The sequence below is a fragment of the Sapajus apella genome, unplaced genomic scaffold, assembly GCF_009761245.1.
Source record: "Sapajus apella isolate SASKATOON/1434 unplaced genomic scaffold, GSC_monkey_1.0 scaffold41, whole genome shotgun sequence".
In the NCBI taxonomy this organism is placed as follows: Eukaryota; Metazoa; Chordata; class Mammalia; order Primates; family Cebidae; genus Sapajus; species Sapajus apella.
Window position 1 is genome coordinate 11350241 of NW_022436981.1, and position 18188 is coordinate 11368428.

The window sequence follows — 18188 nt, forward strand, 5'->3', positions numbered from 1 at the left end:
TGCCCGCCTCGGCCTCCCAAAGTGCTGGGATTACAGGCATGAGCCACCACGCCCAGCCGAGATTTTCTTTTTTAACATTCTCCCTCTCCCCATTAGTTTTCCTCTCTGGATGCCCCTATTGTAAATACATGTTTTAACCCACCTGCCCAACCCTAGCCCTACCTTGCATGAGGTGTATTTAAACCTAGTGACTCTAATGTGCATCCAAGCTCACGACCCAGTGATCTTACCCACTGTTTCCAAAACCTGACTTGATCATAAGAAGTAACTGGGAGTACTTGTTAAGCAATTGTATTCCCAAACCCTTGTGCCAGGAGATTATGCACTAAGATTTCATATGCTTAACAATTGCCTCCGTAATTCTTAAAATGTGGCAGATTTCATTCTTTCTCTTCTGACCCAAGCTACTCTCTCTGCCTGTTTGCCTGTTTTCCAGCCTAGAGTTTGTGGCAGTAGGGAATGAAGTTGCCTACAAAGCATAAATATGCTCTAAATATCCTGAGCTGGAACTTGAAATGCATTTTGAATAAACACTTTCATAAAAAAAATAGTTGAAATCGTGTCATGTTGCTTCACTGGACAACTGGCATCGATTATCTATTGAGTAGAACTGTGGCGGATATTCTGAGGGACGCCTTGGTGTGTGTAATATGGTTTATTACTACAGGGGCTCATTAATCTCTTGCAGAAGCAGAGACAAAATGCGTTGGAGAAGCACCTTTAATTTTGCCCAGGTAATTGGGTAAAGGCTTCAGAGAGGTCATGGCATTTGAGGATGAGTAAAATGCTGCTAGCTGGAGAAAGGTTGTTAGGAATAGGAAAGGCATAATGAACAGTGAATGATTCACTGGGGCTAGAACATGGGGTGCATGGGCTGTGGGTGTGGGAAATGAACTCAGAAAGGCCACATGTATTTGTGGAGCAGAAGTTAGAAAGGACACTGGACTTGAAGCCAGAGAGGCTTGTTGAAGGTGTGGCTCTAATATCTTACATGGCTTGTATTTCAAAGTTCGATTTGTGATAATGATTGCTCACTGGGCAGTTGTGTTGGTAGCGTGAGATATGAGCAAGCATTTTATAAGCTCTCAAAACCTACAAAAATGTTGATGGTGTTATTATTTTGTGCCAGGTCATGAGAGCCCTGAATGTGAAGTTGAGGAGTTTGTACTTTGTTCTGTAATCAGTGGATAGCCATTGGAAAGCTTTGAGAAGACCTTTTTACGCTGCATTAGGGGCCAGACTGACTTTTATAGGCTTAATTAAAGACTTAATCACAATATATAATGGTTCTATGCATGCGGAAGTACATTCCGAGTTTCCAGCTCTGACCTACAAATGGATGTTTGGAACAGAACCTACTGGAGAGTTGGAGGCCCTTAGTTCAAAGGCCAAAAACAAACAAATAAACAGAAAAGGAAACATATGTAATTATCTCTTGCCTGCTTTCCTTTCTTTTCATAGTTAGAGAATAGAGAATCACAGGCTGTTGACACTGGAAGGGAGTCCAGAGATCTAGTTAAGTTCATTTGCCATTTTGGGTGCTCAAAGCTTTGCTGTTAGTTATTCAAAGGGCCAGGACCTGGGAGCCCTGTCACAGGGCAGCACCCATCTGGTTCTGAACCAGGCAGGCTAACACCAGAGGGGCTGGCCTAGCCAGGCTTGTCTCCATCCTCCAATGTGTACAGCTGTTTCTCCTGGGCAGGATCCAGGCCTCCCCTCTCTCCCTGTGTTCCTTTTGTGCACAGTTTAGGTCCACCCTTCATTCAGTGTTGACTGACTTTGCACTGGCTAAGTTGCTGAGCTTCCCTGAAATCCTTCCATTCCCTTCATGTATGTTTTAGCTCACTTGTTGCTTTGCTTTTGATAGCATGAAAAACAATTTTTAAAAAATTTACATGCTATGTTTGGATAGTAGCTTGAATACTTGGTTTGGGTTGTCCTGAGACCCTTCAAACATTTGGTCCCTGCAGTCTGTTGATTTCTGCATTTAGTATTTTTTTGTTTGTGGTCCTGCTCTGTTTTTGAAAATGAAGGAAGTCTTAAAATGTGTTGGCATGATTCTTGTGTAGCACTCAGCCTCATCCTAGCAGTATACTCCACAGGCAACAAGGTGTTATCATTGGATCTAATTTTTTTACTCTTGAAAAATTTTAGTAGTTTGGATATATAGGAAGATGTGGTATGTGGTGATTTAATAGTAATAATTAAGGCTAATATATATTAAGCATTTCTCATATGCCACATACTATTCTGAAAACCTGTATTCACTGTATTATGTAACTTGTATGAGGTCACAGAAACATCCGGTATACTGGGGAGTTGGGCTTATAGATTTTGGGCTCCATAGTGCACCTTCTTTGCCCTGCTCTTTATAGTAGACATGTTGGGACTTTGAACATGAGTCTGAATCCTGGTGCAGACACATTGATGTAATCTGGACCCAGGCACATAATCTCTCTGTGCTTTAGTTTGATCATTTATGAAATCAAAGTAACTGCCTGGCTTAGGGTTGCTTTTAGGATTAAATGAGATTACGGATGTAGAGCTCCTGGCCTAATATCTGGCACTTGAGAGGCATTTCTCATTATTTTAGAGATGTTCTTGTAGAAAGTAGAGTTGTAAAGCATTTGAAATTACGACTTTCAAAATCTGTCTAGTAACAAAGCATTTTAATGTTAAATTGCTCTCACTCATGCATATGAGATGTTCTTCATTAAAAGAAATCTTTTATGAATTGTGGGCCTGGAATACCAGGCTGTGGAAGGTGCTGTCAAGAGAGAAAAGGGGGCCATGGTACTAGGACCAGGTTTCTCCCTGGTTGGTACTGATGATATGATACAGTGAGCCATGACATGGATGATCTCTTCTTTTATTATACACATCTTGGTAAAAACTTGGGCTTTCAGCCAGGAGTGGGAAGCTGGGGAGGTGGTATCAAAGAAGCTCTTGGGGCCACTGAGCTACCTCAGCAAATTGTCCTGGGAGCTTACTGAGAATGGATTGTGCCCTTTGGTCTGAATACCTGGGAGCTATTGCTTGCTTCCTGGTGAGGGAGTGCTGTTTCTCGTACGCTTTACTTTGGAATTATGATTGGGAGTTTCCTATGGAATTCCTGCATTCCCCTTTTCTTGAATATTCTTTTTGATTGCTTGTCACAAAGAGGGATTTCTGACTCAGAGAACTCTGAGGTGATGTGCTGAACGGGGTACTCACTAGATAGTGTTTCTATAGAGGAACCAGCTGGTCAGCAATACAAGCACACTGCCAGAGTGTATTTTAAGAGCTGAGCTGCAGTGAAAGAACTGTGTCCTTAGATGCTGTGGTAGTGAGATGGCTCACTGGGTGGCCTGCGGGCCACTACCCAACATTTCTGCACATTCTTACATTAGATGAAGGCTAGGAGTGTTAGTTCCACCTCTTACCTAGGTTGCTGGTAAACAGTAAAAATCAAATGCAAAAGCTGTCGAAAGGAGCAGTTTTTAAAGAAGTGGCTCTGAAAGAGCTTTGCCTTTTCTTGTCACAAAGAAAGCAGACTTGTTAGACGTTAACATCTAATCAGATGTAACTTCAGGACATGGGAGTTGAGTAGAATTTGTTGGATGCTAACGGCCTGTCTTGTTCCTTAAACAGTAGGGCAATTCAAAAACTTTGCAGTTAGGCCTTGTCTTTGTGGTTCTTCATCTGGATTAATATTAGAATTTAATATTTAAGTTCTGTTTGTGAAGCCAAAATGTGGTGATCAGCATGAGATCTGTTTTGTTTTTACATAACTGTTTGTGAGTTGCTAGGAAATATACTCTCAGTTTTTTCCATCTTGCCTTTTTGCTGAACTGTTTTGGTAAACCAGTAGGAAACTGTGAATTTAGTATGAATTTAAATGTAAGTAAGAGAGGATTTATTTTCAAAGTACAAGGCTGCCTCTCAGAGGAGCTATAAACACTTCGGAATGTAAACCTGTCTGGGTGGAGAGGAACCCTTGTGCAGTTAGGTTGGTGCAAAAGTAATTGTGGTTTTTGCTATTATCTTCAGTGGCAAAAACAGCAATTACTTTTGCACCAATATAATAAAATCACACAATTTTAATCCAAAATTGTGATTATGGAAATACCACAATATATGTTGTGGTTTATTTATATTTAGAATATGTTAGAAGATGTTTCGAGGCAAGTTAAGCCCTTCTCCACTATTAAATTCTACAGTAGTTGTAATTAGATCATTCTATTTCTAAATACCTGAAATCTGGTTAGGGCCTAACAACCTGAACAAACAGCATTACACAGTCAATCTGGTTCACATGATTTCTTTGTAAATGCAAAAAGCCAAGCTGCATGTTTGAATTGTTTGAAATTCTGTGGGATTTCAGTCTTTATGCACCTGATGCTTGGGTTCTTTGTTCTCCTAGTGTTTGCTATATTCTGTTGCTTGACCATACATTCCCTCCTCTTTTGGAAAAGTGCTTTGGCATTTCTTGAAACAAACTTTCCTGAATAAATACAGCAGTATCATGGTTACCATTGTTGGGCTTAATCCATCTTGCAGTTTGTTAAGAGATGAATTCTTGGCTGCAGTAAGTTGTATTAACTGGTTAGTCAGGTCCCTCCCTGACCCTTCAAGATCTCCTGATAATGGTTTAGAACAGTTAGGTCATCTTCAGCATTACTCAGAATAAGAGATAAAGTCCTTTTCTTTCTTCTATTACTCACAATTTTTATGTACTCAAAGTGCCATTAAATGTTGCCTTAGAAAATTATGGGCCATTCTTTTTTTTTTTTTTTTTTGGAGAGAGACAGTGTTGCTTTGTCACCCAGGCTGGAATGCAGTGGCGCGATCTTGGCTTGCTGTACCCTTCACCTCCCAGGTTCAAGTGATTCTCCTGCCTCAGCCTCCCAAGTAGCTGGGACTACATGAGTCTGCCACCACACCCAGCTTATTTTTGTATTTTCAGCACAGACGGGGTTTCACCATATTGACCAGGCTGGTCTCAAACTCCTGACCTTGTGGTCCACCCCCTCAGCCTCCTAAAGTGCTGGGATTACAGGCATGAGCCACCACTGCACCCAGCCTGTGGGCCATTCTAGAGTGATTGTAATCTGTCAACTCAGATTAATTTTTGAAGTACTGTATCAGTGTCTGACACTTGTATTTCCTGCTTGCTGTCCAGAAACATCAAACCTTGGCTAGGGGTGCTATCAACATATTGCTTAGGTAATCCTAAAGTATTCTATCATCCATGATCAGGACTTGTCAGTGTTGACCATGTAAGTTTTTTCTTTGCCAGGCCTGTCACATCAGAAGGTACTGAGAGTCCTGATTTTAATGTTGGCATATTTGCTGAGAAAATTCAGAAAGAATCTTCCTAACACAGTTCCTCTGAACAATCCATTCTTATTTGATGCCTCACAGAAATCTTTGATCCTATTGGTATGATGTAACTGACCATAAAATAGCGTAATTGACTTTTATTTTTTCCTCGGAAGAAGCGTAACAGATATAATTTGTGATGACAAAGGCCATTTGTTACATTTTTATTGCAGTTTGTGCCTCATTACGATTTTCATTTTCTACCTTCTATTTTAATTATTGATCCACCCGTCCTGCGTTATTTCCTGGATGTCCTTTTGCAATAAGGACTACTTCTTATTTGTAATCTCTTCCATTTTCAAACCTTGTCTGTAGTAGGCACAGTATGTATGTAGTGCTTGTTGTTGCTGTTAGCTTGGATTAAATTGTATTGAATCCATGGCACAATGCCCACTAAACAAAATTTTATTCCATTTGAGTCATATAATGCTTTCCTGAGTACAACGTGTGAAAAATGCAACCTGATTGAAAATCCTACATCAAAATATAAAAACACTTTAATAAACTTTTTTGGATATCTGTTTGACTGCTTATTGAAAGAACTTCTTTTTTCTGTATGTAAACAGATTATACCCCCACTTTTCAAGTTTTATTTGATGATACATTTGGTTAAAATGTGCAGGAAAAACAGCCCTTTCTACATAAGTAGAATCTTTGATTTTCTGTGGTACAAAACATCAATATCAAGAAGTTGAATGATCTTAGTCATCTGGCTTAAGTTCTTTTTTCTCAGCAGATTTATCTTTTAGTAAGTTTTTCCCCTAAAATTTTGATTACATTTTTAAATAAAATAGGATTTATACTGCCCATATATATAATTTTACATTTTTTCTCTTAACCCTAGAACGTATTTATTATATTATTAAATATTCTCTGGAAACATGATTTTTAATGTCCATATAATAGTTCATTATATGTATTTACCATTCTGTGTTTAATCATTCCCCTATTGTTAGTTTCAGTTCGGTATCTTTTTTCTCTCGTCATAGTTGATCTTTCTCTCTGCGGTGGCAACCCTGCTTAGTCCAGCTCTCACCGGTTCTCCATCTGTACCATCAGTCTGGTTCTCCCAGATCAAAGCTCACCCCTTCAGTCCAGTTACCAGTAAAGTAATACTGTCCTGATTCATCTTGCTTTTAGTAAAAGCTTCTTTTCTCCAAGTGATTGCAGTTGCCACTACCAGTCTGGGTCCACCCTTCTGATCATAGCACAATACAGAAAACATGCCTGGTTTCCTGATTTTCAAAGTGATTCACCCTTGAGCTATTTTAATTATGGGGGCAAGCTTGGGGCATTTATGTCTTTGTTTGGGATCATTAACGGTGACAGCTTAATAATGTGTGAAAGCACCACAGAAATATACCAGCAAATGAGAGGATAAAATTATTAGGGGAGGCCAGAAAAAGTAGAAGGAGAAATATTTTGAACAAATGTTTTGAACGAAATAAATGGAAGTATCTTTATTATAAATGCTTAAGCACACACATGCTAACACTCAATGGAAACTAATTTGCTTCTCTGAAATTTGGTTCACCTGCAGCTTTTTAGGGCCATGGAAGGAAGGGAGTCAGCATTCTTTGTTGCATCAGGAAAAGTGTACTTGTGCCTCTGAAACATGAACCTCTTAAAAATTATTTTGAGATCTGAAGAGGCTTTTTTCCTCCTGTGATCTATTTCATGTATTTGTCTTTTGGGCAAATAGATGGGCAGGGAAAATTTTATCTTCCTGTTTCAGATTATAGAAGAAATGGTTAGTTTTATTCAGAGATTAAACCCTTTGTCTTATTTCATATTTATTGTCTATCACTAATGAATAATCGTATATTTGTTAGTATATGAATATAAACTATTTTGTGAATCAATATTTCGAATTCTTAAGTATTTGTGATTCTCTTGAATTCCATTCTGTGTCTCTGAAAATTGTTCAGCATTATTAAAATTCTAATTCCCAGTTGAACAGTGTCATCTTTTTGAGTTTCACCAGGACTGTCCTGGTGCTCCGTGATACCTCCCCCTTTGCCTTCAGAAACTAGACTTAGTTGAAGCTTTTTTCTTTGTATGCCCTTTTGCTGTATCATATTATAAATTTGTATCAAATTTTGTCTTCTGCTTCCCTGTTTCTTTCAGCCTTCCCTTGCCCAAGGCTTTATTCTGAACGTTTGTTATGTCTCTGTGCCCCTGATCCTCTAGAAGCTGATTCATTCTTATCTGCCTAGATTTCTTGCATGTCTGCTCTCTTTGGCTGGATTGGATTGGCAGCAACCCCACTTATGCGCTCTCATATGTAGATTTCATTAGTATGCTCTTTCCTTCCACTTGCAACTTGTCAATCAAGATGAAATCAGACAGCATTGGTAATTTTGGTAGTTATTTCTTTCCCAGCTTACCCTCCCACCTCCACCCCCAGCATGACTTAGTTTTGGTTAGCTGATTAGAAGGTAGTTTCACACCAGTGTTTTTTGTTTATCAGGTGGTTACCTGAGGATTTGTACTCTGTGATTCTCCAGCAAGGCTCTGTTTGGGAATTTTTCTTAAAGAATATTATTAACTGGTGTGCAGTGTCAGGGAAGCCAATAAAATTGCTGGACTTCAGTTTCCTTATCTGTTAGCTGGAGATAAAAAAAAAAAAAAACTCTACCTCACTTGGTTATAGGGATTCAGTTAAATAAAAGTATCTGTGTATTCCCAGCCCAGTCTTTTCTTACTAATAGGAATTTCTTCTTCGTTAATGTCTACCAATTCTGTGCATTTTTTGACGTCTTCATTAAGATGTAATTTCACATACCATACAATTCACCCAAAGTGCACAATTCACTGGTTTTTAATGTAGTCACAGTTGTGCAACCATTACCACAATCAATTTTAGAATATTTTCGTCACAGAAAAGAAACCTCCTATCCATTAGCAATCATTTTTCATTTCCTAGGCAACCGCTAATCTACTTTCTGTAATTTTATGCATTTTAACTTCATGCTTAATGTTATATTGTGTGCTAATAGGATTTTCATTTTTCTTTTGGTACATGGAAGGCATTTTGAAATGCAATTCTATAATTTTTAGAGCTACAAAGAGCCCTTTATCATTTAATGCTTATTTTTTACATAGGAAAACAAGAGGACCAGAGAAGTTAACTGATTCGCCCAGGGATATTTCTATTCCACACCTCTACCAAACACACTGAAAAAAAGTGTCTCATTCACACTTATTTAATACGTCTGATTTATGAGTGTTTGCTAAAACCCTTTCAAACTCAAATTCCGGATGTGACGTATGATTATTTGAATTCTCTACCTTAACCAAACTAGTTCTTTCACTATTCTGTGAATATTTCTTAGCCTTTTCTTTTTGTCTATATCTTTTTCATATATAAAGAATCTTAGCCAAAGTTTATTCAGTGTATTTTCTCTTCTAATTGGCTTTAGAAAAGCCATGACTCTGTAATCAACCACAGAATTCTGTACATAATCTACCTAGTTTTTATGTGTGTTCTGTGGCATATCTGAGGCTTCTATCTCATTTAATCTACCCCCTGCCTCTTTTTATATGATTTTTGCCATTCCTTCCATCTATAAATGAAAACGATTTCCCTACTCCCTTAAATATGGGCTGACTTTGTGACTTGCTTTGACCTGTGGAATATGGCAGAAAGAACAACATCGTACGGATTTCAAGCCCGGGCCCCAAGAGTCCTTGCAACTTCTGCCATTGCCCTTTTTGAATGCTGCTCTGAGAGCTTCATGTAACAAAGCCACTGTGGCTTAAGGGAGGAGGACAGAGGCCTTGGGGAGCACTGAGGAGCTCTTGCTCACAGCTGGCACTAACTGCCAGACATAAGAGTGAGGCCGGCGTGGATCTTCCAGCCCTTCTGACGCTAGCCAAATGTAGACGCATGAGTCCAGGTGAGAGTGGCAGGGGAACTGCTTAACTAACTCAGGGAAATGTGAGAAATAAGAAAAAATCCATGTAGTTTTGAGCCACCCAATTTGGGATGGTTTGTTATGCAGTAAAAGCTAACTTGTAGGTGTAGGTATCAGCACTGTGGCAACCTTGGAATGATTAAAAAATGTAATCCACGTAAAGTCTTTAGTTCACTGCCAAACATAGAGTGTCCCTCAGTAGATAGCTGTATAATTATCAGTATCATTGTTGCTTTGGTTGTAATGATCACTTCTCCTTCCTCCTCCCCTAGATCAAATGCCATTGCTCTTTATTATTATTAATTCTGATGAATTAAATAATTTGATGCTCTTGGTGCTAATTGGTATTTTCCTTCCTGATTAGTAAGTAGTCTACAACTTAAAAAGTTTTTTTGTTGTGAAATAAAACACACATATAGAAAAGTCCTTAAAGCATAAATGTACAGCTTACAGCAGATTATAAGGTGAACATCTGTCACTGCCATTCAGGTTTAGAAATTGAGCATTACCATGACTCTAAAAACTTGTATTGAATTGTGTATTCTGCTTCCATTGCATGCGCTTCCTGATCATAATCCTCCCTCTCATATCTAGAGGTAGCCACTAACCTGATTATATAGGAATCATTCTATGCTTGTCTTTACAGGTTTTATTGCCTCTGTATGCATCTGTATGCAAACAAAATAGTTCAGGTGATTTATTCAACATATAAATGAAATAATATAGTATGCATTTTTCGTGTCTGGCTTTATTCATTATCTGTAAGATTCATTCATATTGTGACTAATGGTAAGCTTTCATCTTCATTGCTGTGTAGGATTTCATTGTAATAATGTATAATACCTCTATCAGATCTACTATCTATAGGTGTTTGGATTTTTACAGTTTGGGGGTATCATAAATAATTGAAGCACATTTTTATATATGTATTCTGGCAAAATATATGTTTTTTAAAAGATCTATACCTAGTAGTACAGTTTCTGGGTAATAAAGTCACAGTCACTTTTTGCAAGCCTCACAGAAAAGAACAATGCCAGATGGTACAAATGATGTATATTGTACATCTTACCTAGAGATTAGAACCATTGGTTTACCATACAACCACATACAGGTGGTTGACCAAAAAGGCAGTCTAGGTTGATGGGGACAGGAGTAGGGATGGGATGAGAGTTATGTAGGATGAAAAGGGGTCAAGATTTATGAGATGGATTAGAATGTCTCCGGGAAGGAAATCTGTGAACAAATTTGGTGTCATTATACTTAGAAGTCCCACAGTTTTTCAGGAATTGGTAGCATTCTTTACACTAGTGTTCTCCAAGTGAATCTGTAACAATGGTTTATGTTTTCTCTATATTATGTAGGACAAGTTGGGGCAACCGAGGAACAATTGACTGATCCTTGGCCATATGATAATTAAAGATGATACAGCTCTTCTAGGACTGAGATTTTTATTGTCCCTCTCTAAAAAGCAGAAGGGAGGTACTAACACTCTACCAGAAAAGAAGGACTAGAATCTTGTCAGATATGGAGAATGGGAGAACATTTCGTTTAGCCAAATTAAAGGCTGTATCTACTAAAAGCAATGGTGGCTATAAGAAGATGGTTGTAGCATAACAACCCAAGCCAATTTGGGCTCCTTTGCATATAATTTTACAGAATGTGCTCTAAGTGGGTCAGTGAGCTATAATCAAACATGGTAGAGTTGAAGAATGGTGTCTGTGTTTTCTGTCACATGGTTTCACTGCGCTGAGGCGTCCTGCCAAGACAGCTACAGGAATTGTTTTTCATGTGCTCTGGCTGATCTCAAAGACAAGGCAGAAGGGTTTATAGCTTCGTGAGTTATTTTTCCTGACTCTCCGAGGAAGTTGAATATTTGAGAATTTCATACAGTTTCCGTGGCATTGTGTTGATCTTTGGATACCATATTAAGATCACATCAGGATAATGAGGGAAGGATTAAGGAATTACTGGTTTCATTTGGGATCATGTCAGATGGGGTTGTTTTTACATCTGGCATGTACTTCCCAAGTTGAATAAAGTAGTATTTGTGACAGGCTCTAGTGGAGGATGCTGTTAACATGCAGAAGCAAACCTTAAATTTGTGTGTTGTTATGACTTCTGTTGGATGTGAGGATTTGTAGGTTATCGTTTCCACAGACGTAAAGTGAACTTACTATTCACTGTACATCTAAGTACCTTATTGACTTCATTTCTTGTCTTGTTTCTGAATGGTCCCAGGATGTATGGAAATGGTGATAGGTTTTGTAGTTTTGGTATTATGCCTTTCCTGGAAAACAAAGTGAGCTTTTCATGCTTGAGTAAACACATTGATGTATTATGAAACTGTCAGACTCTGAACAATTGGCATAAGCTCAATTATTCAAATATGTGACTCTATTGAATGGCTTTTGTGCTGGCTGATGCTTTAGTATAGCCAGTATAAAGGCACTTCAATATCTTTCCTTAAGAAATTAAATCTCAACTGCATGAGTAAAGAAATCCAAAGGATTAGTCCTTTTGTTGAGCACTTTCCTCATTATCTTGTATAGCTAATTGGTAGCATTCATTTGCTGAGATTTATAGTTCATTTTATTTTTTTAAATAATCAGGTTTTTTAATTAAAAAGTAAAGTAATTCATGCATTATCTTTACCACCTAACATCACTGCTTTTTTCTTCCTTGTTCTCTTCCTGTCAGTCCACATGTGCCCATTCTTTTTTAATGTAGTGTGTCTGCAATTTTGTTTTCTTTTTTAGTTATATTTGCATGGTAAATCTTTTTCAAGTTCTATGGTCTTTATAATATTTATTTTATTGTTGCATAATATTGAATTGTTTAATAATATGCAATCGTTTTTCTTATTTGAAATGTATGTTTTCTGTCTTTTTATTTTTACCCATAATAGTGTAAATATGTATTTGTGCATTATTTTCAGTTATGAGGACAGATGCCCAGAAGTATTTCAGTGGACTTGAAAAGTTTTTTTCTTTTACGTATTGCCCAATTGCTTTCCAAAAGGCAATTGTATGATTATATAAATATACAGTCTTTTTTCTACCAACAAAAAAAAAGAAAGATGAAGTCTATTAAATGTTAGCATCCTACAAAATTAACATTTGGAGCATCCTGTAACCTCAGTAGAGACTTCTTTGTTTGTAAATTCAATTTCTATTTTTAGCAGAGTAATGTATGCAAATAGTTTTAAAAATCTAATAAGCTGTTTAGTGTGACAATGAATAACAGCAGCCTCTTGCCTCTTTCCCTATTCCAGTTTCTGGCTTTTGGCCATTTCTACGAATACTTGCCTCCATATTGCTAAATGGTGTACTTTTACAGCTTGATTTTTTTTCTTCTTTGAGTTATTTATGGATTTATTTTTATGGAACATGAGGCTTTACTTCTTACAGCTTCTTTCCCAGCCTCTCAATATTGACATAACATAAATTTTGGTTTTACAGATACAGATATTATAATGTTATGACTGTAAGTATTGTTCCTAATCAAATTTTATATTGTGATTATATATTTTTGACTCTATATTTTCCCTGGAATTAATTACCTTCTTTCCTTTTGCTTCTTTGTTTTCTCTATGCCTATTTCTAATTTATCACCAAATGTTCTGAAAGAGTTGTAAATCTCCTTTGATACTTCCAAACCTATCAGATAATTCCTAGGGTGTGTTTTTATTTATTTTTTCAAAACTTCCCTCTGGGAGCTGCCATATTTTGCTCCAGTGTAGACGGGTTGCTCTTGGGGCCTGATGTTCAAGCAACATCTTGGAATTCCCATAATGATTTTATCCTGGGAATTTCCTTTGCCTTTCTCTGTTTATTGATTCTCTGTTTCTGGATCTCAGGTTGTTTTTCTTTTAAGTTTACTTACATATTTTGATGGATTCCTGAAAAAGGTGCAAGGAAGCTAAACTTTGAGACCATGTATGACTGAAATGTGTTTATTCTATAATCATACTTAATTGATAGTTTGGCTGGGTATGTAATTTTAGGTTGGGAATTATGATTGTTTGGAATTTTGAAGGCATCGCTTCATTGCCCTCTTACTTTCAAGGTTGCTTTTGAGTCCAGTGCCATTCTGATACCCAATTATTTGTTATGAACTTTTTCCTTTATTGCCCTGGCTCTGGAAGCTTTTAGAATCTAATTTCTGGAGTTCTAACATTTTATAGTGTTATTTGAATACTTGAATGAACTTTTTTTCATTCATTTTGTTGGTTGCATGGTGGGCCCTCTCAAATCAGAAAAGGCATGTCCTGCAGTTCCCTGTATTTCTCTCTTGAACTACAAATTATTTTGTAGTAACTCGTGAGCTGGTCCCTTAGTTTTCCTCTCTTTTTTCTCCCATTTTCCCATCTTTTCATCTTTTTATTTCACCTTTGAGGGCTCTACTAACTTTATTTTTTACCGCTTTTATGGGATTCTTTTATCAATGCTACAATATTTTTCACTTTCTGAAATCATATTTCTGGCTACTCGAATTATGCTTTTTATGACATTGTGCTGCTTCATCTTCTGTGATTTCTCTGAGGATATTATTTTTTGGTTGAAGTTTTTTTCCTGCTTCCTGCATCATATTTGTTTCCTCTGAGATGTGGGGTATGTGTTTGTGTGTGTGCATGTGTGTACACACATTCTTTTTCTTGCTTGCGGTGCTGGAGATGAGGTGAAGGGCCTGTTGGGAAGCTCCATGTGTTGTTGAGGCTTATAATCTAAAGCTTCTCTATTGGAGGATCAGTGTCTGCAAGTCAGTGCTAATGCCCAAGAGCCAGGCTGTGGGGAGAAGAGAGAGTGGGATCTCACTGACCAGGCTTTGACTCAGTCCTCTGTTTTTAGCAGGGTTATATTACCCCTGCCTTCAGCTGTGCTTAGCTGTGTTTGGACTTAACTCTTCTATAGAGGGGAAATTTCCAGGCTCCTGCCTGGCTCTGCAGGGTAGAGAAGAGAATATGGCAATTTAACTGTTCTTTATATAAATTTTCAATCAGTTCTCCTTTCCTAAGAGGTACCTAGACCTAGTTTCTTATTGGCTACTCACCCCCACAGGCTTAAATTTTAGCTGTTTCAATTTGCTTATTAGTTACCATTCATCCCTCTATTTTCTAGCTTAAAGGATTTTGTTGTGTATCTAGTTTGCTTTCTTTGTTTTCATGGCCTTATTTCACATTACATTTATGTTCATTTGCATATAAATTCTATAAAACAATTTTTAAAAAGTATGGAGAAAGAGCATATGCTCAGTTTGCCATGGTTGATGGAAGTATCCAGTAAAGACTTTTTTACATTGATCAAAAATATATTTTTTGCCTGTACACATTTGTGGGATATTTATTATACTTTTTGATGTATAATAATTTATTTTAAAATGTCTTTTAAAAATATTTTTAAAAGACATTTTTACATGTCTGACATTGCAGATTTAATGTCAATTTTCATAAGTTGATATTTCTGTCTACTGGATAGCTTAAGGTAGTGACGGCTTTTCTCATTAAGTTGCTCATTAATTTTTAAAAACTTTTTATTTTGAAATAATTGTAGATTGATAGAGGTACCTTACACCTAGCTCTTTCCAATGGTAACATCTTCACAACTACAGTACAGCAATCAAAGTTAGGAAATTGATGTTGGTACAATCTTCATTAGTTTTAAAAAGATATTGTTTTACATTTCATAGTAGCCCAAAAATTTATGATACAAATATATGTGAAATCCTTGTGAAACTCTTTTGTCTTTCAGCAATTTTTCCAGCTAGTCAAATTACGAAAGCTTGGACTTAGTGATAATGAGATTCAGCGGCTCCCTCCAGAAATAGCAAACTTCATGCAGCTGGTGGAACTAGACGTGTCTCGAAATGGTAAGAAAGATTCCACTTGGGTTGCCCCTTTGTCTCTTCAGATGCTGGGGGCAGTTTTAGTAAATATATCTGGATAAATATTATTGGAGGTGCTTTCTCTGATAGTTTTGGGAAAACTATATGATTCTTGGGGTGAAATTAATGCCATTTTTCAATAGGTCAGTTAAATTATAGGCATTTTTCAAAAAAAAAAATTCATAACACAAATTTTGGGAGACACCTTTCTCCAAGTAAGTTTAATCTGATTCCTAGAGTTAGAGAGTGGTCTGGGAAACCATTTAACCTTGCCCACTCATTTTGCTGAACATGATATTGTGGACTGGTGGCATGTCTTTTGTCCAATGCTTGGGTGCTGCTATGGCAAGGGAAACCTGTCCTGGGGAAGGGTTGGTTTCTTTTGCCTGTGACTTGGTTGCTTTCCTAGTAGTAAACAGAACAGCTTATATTCAGGCATCTTCTGTCTTAATTTGTTTCTAATTAGGCTGCTGGTGGTTTTGCCCACTTCAATTTGTGTGGTATATTTGTGAGTTTATTTTGCTTTCCAGATCCCACTATTGATTCATTTTTATTGAACATTTGAATAGGGCATCCTAATAGATACCCTAACGAGATACTCAAATGCCTTTCATTTCTAAATGGGTACCTTGGTTTAACCCTGAGTTTTATACCCTTTAGAGTACTTCCCAAACGGGCAGGTACTGCTCCTTGTTATAGCACATTTGATTTATTAAATTAAAGAAGCAACTCCCAGTGGTCCTATCTAGTGATGGAATTTAGTTCTTATAAGGACCCTGGTATAATTTCCTCAGGATAGTCTCAAATATGGTCTGATTTATTTATTAAAAAGTAATTCCTTTATTTTTCTACTATTACACACTTTTCCTACAAAATCTACAAGTTCCTTCTGAATCAATTATATTTAGGTCTATATGTTTCAGTCTGATGTCTTTGACAGAAACCTCAGGTCCCAGACATAGTATTCTTCTGTGGATCATTGTTATAATGCAGCAATGGTAATCAGTACTTGGTTGAAAACACAGTGAAGAAAAAAGATTTTTTTTGCCAACTTCTAGTAGGTTTTAAATTGCTGTTATCTGTTACATTCCAAAAATTAAAAACTGTCTTCTGGCTTAGCCATGTGATCGTGACATACTTTTATTTTGCATGAAAATTATTTCTTACTTTGAAGGTACTAGAAAAAGTAAAAAAAAAAAAAAAAAAACTTTTTTGGGGGGCAGGGGGGGCTTGTTTTAGAGTGGTTTATTTGGTTGCAGGGAACCCAGATCTACTTAGGTAAAGTGGATTTGATTGTAAGGAAGGAAGTGGAATTAACATACACCGAAAGCAGTGGCACCAAGCTTGCATTTGACACTATCTTGGGGGTTTCATGGCCTCTCTTTTCCAGTGTGTCTGCTTCTGTTTGTGGGTCCTCTGTTCTTCCCTCCTCACTGACCTGCTCTATTGGAACTGGCTTGTGGCCTCTTTTTGTAACTTTTCTTTATGTACTGTTTAGCTTTTGCCCCTGCTGTAGCATTTGTTTGCCAGTGAAGGATTTCTCAGTGAGGAATGGGTAAGATAAGTTGACCCAACTTATTTCTTTTTTGCCAACCATAAGACATAGGGTACATGTCAGGTCACCATCCACTCTAAAGGTTGGCTTCCCTGGGAGGTGGATGGCAACCAGTACAAAGCATGGCCCTGCCCCTCAGCACAGAAGTTATTGATGAGCAGCTTCGCTTATACTGGAGTATGGGGTGAGGTGGGTATCTGAGGTCTGGCCAGGCCAGAATTGCCTCAGAAATTAGCCTGTATAGTACTTACCTAGGGTATACATGATTGAAATGATTCTCTTGTCTTAGCAGTTATCTAAGTTATAAAAAACGACTAGCTATTAACTCTGCAAGGAAGCAGTGACTTTGTAAAATGGTCACGGAAGTCACAAAATCTGAAGAAGTACATCGCAAATTTGAAATGGGTATTAGAAATAAACAGGGATGGGCCGGGCGCGGTGGCTCACGCCTGTAATCCCAGCACTTTGGGAGGCCGAGGCGGGTGGATCACCAGGTCAAGAGATCCAGACCATCCTGGTCAACATGATGAAACCCCGTCTCTACTAAAAATACAAAAAAATTAGCCGGGCATGGTGGCGCATGCCTGTAATCCCAGCTACTCAGGAGGCTGAGGCAGGAAAATTGCCTGAACCCAGGAGGCGGAGGTTGTGGTGAGCCGAGATCGTGCCTTTGCACTCCAGCCTAGGTAATAAGAGCGAAACTCTGTCTCAAAAAAAAAAAAAAAAAAAAAAAAAAACAAAAGAGAAAGAAATAAACAGGGATCCAGAAAAACTTAAGAAGGATGAAAAGTTTTGGCTTTATTCGGGAGGAAACAAACCATACAACTCAAAAGTTCCCAGTCCATAATTAACTCTAATGGGATGCTCCGTGGGAAGTCAGCGCTGGTCAGTCGCCAGTTTCATCAGTTCGCATATCAGCTCTTTTCAGATATTTGTAGCTAGAAAGAAGGGCTGCATGCTTCTTCCTGTGTGTCCTTGTTTACCTTCCAGCATGTTGATAAAAGAAACTAGGCTTTCACTGAAGACAGTATCAGGACACAAAAATGTTTCTGCTCCTTGTGACACCTACCCTGCTCTTTTTTTTGCCATGTTTCAACCTTTCCTGCTGCAAGTGTTGCAGTTTTGTGAAGGATCCTACAGAACCTTCACCTTCTTATCCTGCTGTCTTAGAAATGCTGAGACGGAGTTAACCGTTCCCTTCCCTTCTTGGCAGGTCCTGGCTCTGGCTCAGTAGCATGATGTGTGTGGTAGATGTTGGGGTAAAGGGGAAGACATGGAAGGTTCAGGGCTTTCCCGGAGGTTGTTAAAAGAATGAATGAATCTGCACAGATGACAGCGCAGAACAAGGTCACCAATTACTGTAACCAACAGGTACAGGAGGTTTAGGCCATTTTCTGGTCAGGTGGATCTCACTATGCTCCCTCTCTCAGTTTTTGGACAGATAAAATCATATCAATGTGAATACCCTAGGCAAC

General features: G+C 37.9%; 1 protein-coding gene across 2 annotated transcripts in view; it reads left to right on the forward strand.

The window, feature by feature from the left end:
* The window catches only part of LRRC1 (leucine rich repeat containing 1), a 135385-nt gene that overhangs the window by 36304 nt on the left and 80893 nt on the right, over positions 1-18188 (forward strand). For both annotated transcript variants that reach the window (XM_032299715.1, XM_032299713.1), the window contains exon 2: positions 15026-15143. In XM_032299715.1, the coding sequence (XP_032155606.1) occupies positions 15026-15143 (118 nt within the window). The remainder of the gene's footprint in view (positions 1-15025; positions 15144-18188) is intronic.